This window comes from Alexandromys fortis, unplaced genomic scaffold, assembly GCF_014885135.2.
Source record: "Alexandromys fortis isolate MF-2015 unplaced genomic scaffold, M_Fortis_MF-2015_v1.1 scaffold_6, whole genome shotgun sequence".
NCBI lineage: Eukaryota > Metazoa > Chordata > Mammalia > Rodentia > Cricetidae > Alexandromys > Alexandromys fortis.
The window spans coordinates 17,732,523-17,739,236 of NW_026067902.1; the positions used below are offsets into that span (position 1 = coordinate 17,732,523).

A 6,714-nucleotide genomic window follows, 5' to 3' on the forward strand; every position below is an offset into this window, starting at 1 on the left:
ACGAGCTCCCCCCACTCTAGCTGTCATCTGAGCAGAGGGCGCTTTCGCGGGAAAACGTAATTCGGAAAAAAAAAATCAAATGGTCTCTCGCGGTTTTTGGCAAAGCGCGCTCTGCTCGGAAGTGACGCACACCGCACCCGGAAGCGAACGACACCAGCGCGGTGAGTGTTTCGTGTGGAGGACTGCGGAGCGTCTTCGGGTCATGGGTCCGCAAAGCCGCGGGCGCCGGGCGGGAACCGTGCAGAGCACCAACGACAGCAGCGCCCTCAGCAAGCGGTCGCTGGCCGCACATGGATACGTGCGCGACGCCTTCGCGGCGCTGCTGGTCCCGGGACCTGTGCGGCGTACGCCGCTGATCCACCGCGGCTATTACGTGCGCGCGCGCGCTGTGCGTCACTGCGTGCGCGCCTTCCTCCAGCGCACTGGCGCGCTCCCGGCCCCGACCCGGGCGCAGGTTCTGTCTTTGGGTGCAGGTTCCGACTCGCTGTACTTTCGCCTGAAGGCTGCGGGCCTCCTGGCCCGGGCTGCCGTTTGGGAGGTGGACTTCCCGGACGTGTCTCGGAGCAAGGCGGAGAGGATCAGGGAGATCCCGGAGCTGTGCTCGCTGACCGGCCCTTTCCAGCTTGGGGACTCGTCCTCCGCTCTGTGCTTCGAGAGCTCGGACTACCGCATCCTGGGCGCGGACCTGCGTGAGCTCCCGAAGTTAGGCGAGGCCCTGGACTGCGCGAGCCTGGACGCCACCGCACCCACGCTGCTCCTGGCCGAGGCGGTGCTCACCTACCTGGAGCCCGCCGATGCCGCGGCCCTCATCGCCTGGGCCGCCCAGCGTTTCCCCGACGCCCTTTTCGTAATCTATGAGCAGATGAAGCCGCGAGACGCCTTTGGGCAAATCATGCTGCAGCACTTTCGGCGACTGCACTCTCCCCTGCACGGCCTGGAGCTCTTTCCCGACGTGGAGGCCCAGGTACGGCGCTTCCTTAAAGCTGGCTGGACTGCCTGCAGCGCCCTGGACCTGAACGAGTTCTACCGCCGCCTTCTCCCTGCAGACGAGCGTCGGCGGGTCGAGATGCTCGAACCCTTTGATGAGTTTGAAGAGTGGCATCTGAAGTGTGCCCACTATTTCATCCTGGCAGCGTCTAGGGGAGACACGCTATCGGGAACTCCGGTGTTGCCACCCCCAGAGGCATCTTTTTGGGTAGATCCTGCTTTGCCTTCAGGTTTTTTTTCTGCCAGAGCAGTCACTAGTGACCAGCACTCCAGCCTGAAGAGATATGGCCACGCCTCTGTCCTCTTGAGCCCTGGCATTATTTTCAGTGCAGGAGGCTTTGGAGAAGAAGAGGGACGACACTGCCGAGTGAGCACGTTTCACTTGCTCTGGAGATCCCGTGACTCCGAATGGAAAAGCAGCCAAATAAGTACTTTGGGGACTGGAGGCCAGTGGGATGGACGCCTTTATCACACCATGACAAGGCTTTCAGATACTCAGGTTCTGGTTCTTGGAGGGAGGCTGTCCCCAGTTACTCCAGCTTCCGGGGCTCTCCAACTTGAATTATACAGAAGCGAGGCTGATTGCCCCGAGAGTCAGACTGTAACAGTAACAGAGGCTGCCATGGAAGAAGGTCCCGTGTTGTCTTGTTGGCGGCATTCAACAACGGAAGTATACTACCAGAATCAAAGATACTTATTTGTGTATGGTGGTCGAAGTGTGGTGGAACCTGTACTCAGTGACTGCCGTTTCCTACATGTAGAGACAATGGCTTGGGTCCCAATCCCAGTAGAAGGGGCAGCCCCCGAGGGTCGGCATTCCCATAGTGCCTGCGGTTGGCAAGGAGGAGCGCTTATCGCCGGAGGTCTTGGGGCTTCTGAAGAACCTTTGAGCTCTGTACTGTTTCTTAGACCAAAGTCCTCTGGATTCCTCTGGGAATCAATAGATATCCAGCCCCTCATTACCCCAAGATACTCTCACACGGCTCATGTATTTCATGGGAAGCTGCTTCTGGTTGGAGGGGTCTGGATTCATTCCTCTTCCGTTCCTGGAGTGACTGTTATCGACTTGACTACAGGGTCGAGCTCTGAGTATCAGCTCGACACGACATCTGTGCCCTGGCCGGTCATGCTGCACAGCCACAGCAGTGTCCTCCTCCCCCAAGAGCAGCAGATCCTGCTGACGGGAGGGGGAGGGAACTGCTTTTCCTTCGGCACTTATTTCAACCCCCACACAGTGGCTTTAGATCTTTCTTCCTTAAGTACAGGCCAATAAAAACCGACTCTTGATAGGTTCAGGACCCAAGAATGAATATGATTGTAAATATTGCCACACACTCCAACACACACCTTTCTTACCACACTGTTGAATGTGAAAACAAGCGTTAAGTACCAACAATAAGATGGTACGGAAATCAATCACTTAAAAGGAGTGTCCATGCATCCTAGGGGTCTCAGCATCACATGCCCAGTTCATTGGGTTTCTACCGATTTTCAAATCTTAGCCGCTTACAACAACGACAACCCTTAGCCTAAGTAAGAAGTTTCCCAAACCGGGTCTGGGGCCTAGATTATATTTTGGAGAAAGTTTCACACAGATTGATAAGAATACAAGATTGAATATGGATCAGGAATACAGTATTGACCTGTTGCTTTGTGTGTAAAATCGGAGACGAGCCCTGTAGTTTAAAGACTTAGTTTGAACACAAGACTGGCTTTAACATTGAAAAGTACTTTGAAATTGTGCTTTTCATCACTTTTTTGCTAACATTTTGCAAGTGCTAATAAACCATACATTTAATTCCTTAGTCAGTTTTGTACCCGCTATAATGAATGTCCCAGATCTTCCTCCGCCTCTCACTGCCAGCCATCACTGATTTGAGCCTGCAAGCAGCTTAGATTGACAGCTGGCATCAGCCAGCTCTTTTCTAGTTTCTGGTTGAGGGGGAGCAGGAAGTGAGCCCCAGTAGTTGTGGCTCTTCCTCTGCACGTTGACGCGGTGGTACTTTCTGTCGCGGTCATAGCTGCTGTCTGTCACCTGCACAGGAGGGCAGACACTGATGCTGCATTGCTTCAGGTCACAGGAATTGTGTCTTTTCCTTAACCTCTTCAGACCGAGGAGTTGCCTTACCCAGTGTAGTGTATTAGTTACTTTCCGTCCTTTCGCAGTGAAGAAACACCATGAGCAAGGCATCTTGCAGAAGGAAGGTTTGCTTGGGTTTTTTGGTTCCGGAGATAAGCATCCATCCCAGTGTGGTGTCTGGATGCAGGGATGCTGAGAAAGCACATCCTTCACCATCAGCGCAGAGCACAACCTACAAATAGGGAGCAGCCCTAAGGCCTCAGACAGTCCCCGCTGCCACCTCACCCATCCCACCCCACGCCGTATTTCCTTTAGCAAAGACGCACATCAGAAACACCCCAAGTAGGGCCATCACCTGGGGACCAAGTGTTCAAATTCATTAGTCTGTTGTCATTCAGACCACCGCAAGTAGCAATTAGCAACTTGTGACAATCTAAAACCATTAACTATCGGGACTGTAGTATACCTTATGATCTGCAGTCTTTAAACTCCCTTCAGTTATGTCTTAAATGATGGGTAAGTCTGTTTCTATTGGAGAAACTAATGACATTTCTTAAAGTTTGAGACTTAATCTGTCATGTATGTAACATGAGCTTCATAACTAGGAGGTAGTGTCTTTCTAGAACTGTTAGACTAGTGCCATCCTGGATATGGTAGTGGCTTGAGACTCTGTAAGTGTCCAACTTAGTCTTAACTTCTTAGTGAACTCTGGGACGTGGAGTCGCTTTTCTCCAAATGTGTTTTGTTGACTTTGCACATAAAAGGCATATGAAGGGTAGTTATTGTAAAACTGAGCACAGTTATAATTTAACATAAACTTTATGCTAAACTAACATGAGACTTTCTAATGGACCTCTCTGGAAAAGTCTTTGGTTATGGCCAGGCACGAGCCTTAGAATACAGGGCTGCATCTGGCAAGGCTCCTAGATGATTGACAGCAGCGTGATTGGTGTGCTAAGTTTACCATGGCCCGCCTCCAGCTTTCAGGAGCAAGTCAAAGGAGAATGTTATGACATTAGTGTCCTCAGCTGTGTAGGAGATCATACCAGAGCCCCGGCTATAAACCTACTTCATTCGGCTTGGTGTGTCATCATCAATCAATATAATCTCATTACTGGGGGTATAAACAGGTACGGGGAGATCAAGAGGATGCCGGTGTGTGCCAGAACCAAAGCAGTGCAGCGGAGCCTAGTCACCTGAACACTGCCAGGCAGCTCATTATGAGTAATTGGGCTTGGGCTCGTTCCCTCAAGGGAACCAACCTGTGTTTTCTGGAAGTAATTAAAAGATTTGGCATGCCTTCCAACGTCAACCCTATTTTTTTTTTCAACATGCTTAGCTAAATTATTTATCTCCTAAATTCTTTGTAATTAGCGCACTTGGTAATTTTGCCAGAGCGTTTGCTTCATGACTGCGGAGCAGCGCATCTGCTACAGTGCCCGGGTATTTCTTTGGTGATCTTTTTTCAGACCCCGAAGTCCTCATTTGTTATCTGTGCATTTTGTGGTCACAAACCCAACCCCCAGCACCTCCAGCACTTGAGCTTACTCTCAAACTCATTCCGTGAGGAAACCCCAATTGTAACAATCTCTCCTTGTATATTTTCTCTTTGTATATTTGTGGAGATTTGATGGATCTGAGAACTAGTTACTAGGGTGAGTTCCTAATCAGGCATTATCCAGTAATGTCCAGTTTGACATCAAGGCTACAGTAAGCTTGGTGGGTATGATGGTACATGCCTGTAATCCAAGCAGTTGGGAGACTGGGATGGGTGGATTGTGACAAGTTCTAGACAAGGCAGTTACACACTGAAACCCCAGTCTCAAAACACAAACAAGTATAAACCTTAGCGTTTACACAACTGCTTCCCTGGGGGAGATGTGAACAATGTTTTCACCCTCCTCCTAAGGTTCCAATGATAAGTTCAAGCCCAGAGTCCACCCTGGGGAAACCAATGAGTTCATGGGGCTTACTTACAGAGCACAGGTGACCCCAAAGCAGCCACCCAAGGAAATCATCGCCTCACTTTCCAGTTAGAGACAGTCTCTTTTCTGTTCGCTGCTGGGTATGTCAGGCTAGCAAGCCATGAACCTCTGGGGAGTCTTCTGCCTTCGCCTCCCATCCTACTATCAGGGCCCTGGGACTAGAGCTGTGCACTCCCAGGCCAGGTAGGGTTTTCATCTACTTTGCCCTCTGCATATCTCCCCAAGCCCCAGCCCCAAATCTTTTACAGTCAGCTTCCTTGGCCTGCATCAGGGCTAGACTTCCTGATGTCACTCCTAGCTTTATTTGTTTGTCTGTTTGTGTATGGTGTGTGTGTGTGTGTGTGTGTGTGTGCCCACATATGGGAGTGCAATAATGTGGGGGCCAGAGAATGACTTGCAACAATCGGTTTTCTCCTACCATTTTTAAATATTTATTTATTTATTTATTTATTATGTATACAATATTCTGTCTGTGTGTATGCCTGCAGGCCAGAAGAGGGCACCAGATCTCATTACAGATGGTTGTGAACCACCATGTGGTTGCTGGGAATTGAACTCAGGACCTTTGGAAGAGCAGGCAATGCTCTTAACCGCTGAGCCATCTCTCCAGCCCCGACACATTATTTTTGTTAGTTCAAGTTCTCTATTGTGTGATAAGAAAAATCATAGCACACTTTCTCTTCATGATGTCAGAGATGTACCAAATGACCAGGGGATTCAGGAGTCTAAAGCAGAGCAAATGCTGTCAGCTTTCGCGGGAGGGGACCCTTTGTGAGGCTCCGCTCTTTCTAGAAGCTAGTACTGAGGCCTGTGGTTGCTCAGCAGACACCTCCGCTCTTATTCCTCATCTCAAATATAGGGTCAGTAACGCACAGCCCTGTCCTCTTCACTGCCACAAAGTAAACGAGGTGTTTGCTGAGGGGGTCACTGGTAGGAACTGCCTCAGGACAGAAGGTGGACCCCCTGGCCACGGAATGGGGCAATGATAGGGAAATACAGGCCTGAGGAGCAGCCTCTGGAGGCCTCGCCAGGGGCGCCTTCTGCAAAAATAAGGAGGGGAGAGCAAAGCCAGGGCTCTAAAAAAGTGAGTCTAAAAAAGATTCATTTCGGGCTGGAGAGATGGCTCAGTGGTTAAGAGCATTGCCTGCTCTTCCAAGGGTCCTGAGTTCAATTCCCAGCAACCACATGGTGGCTCACAACCATCTGTAAAGAGGTCTGACGCCCTCTTCTGGCCTTCAAGCTTACACACAGAGAGAATATTGTATACATAATAAATAAATAAATATTAAAAAAAAGATTCATTTCTTCTATGGGGTTGAGTCATCCAGCCTTGGCATGAGTGTGTGCCTTGTCTAATTGTAACTTGTCATGCCATGCTTGGTTGATGTCCCTAGGAGGATTGCTCTTTTCTGGAGGGAAGCAGAGAAATGAATCTGGGGGAAAAGGGAGTAGGGGTAGGTGTGGGGGAGGCTGGAAGGAGAGGAGGGAGGGGAAACTTTAATTGGGATGTAATATATGAGAGAATAAAACAAATGAATTAAAAGTTTTATTTCTTATTTATGTGCACGTGTGTCTCTGTGTGCATGCGTGTGTGCAGGTTCCCAGAGACTAGAAGAAGGTATCAGATCTTCTGGAGCTGGGTATCGCTGGCAGCTGTGAACG

General features: G+C 50.0%; 1 protein-coding gene across 1 annotated transcript; it reads left to right on the top strand.

The window, feature by feature from the left end:
* The first annotated feature begins 68 nt into the window (after positions 1 to 68).
* On the top strand, positions 69 to 2,285 carry Lcmt2 (leucine carboxyl methyltransferase 2). The gene has a single exon (XM_050134297.1). It carries the CDS (start codon positions 80 to 82, stop codon positions 2,258 to 2,260), a length of 2,181 nt encoding a protein of 726 aa, XP_049990254.1. The 5' UTR covers positions 69 to 79; the 3' UTR covers positions 2,261 to 2,285.
* Positions 2,286 to 6,714: the final 4,429 nt, after the last annotated feature.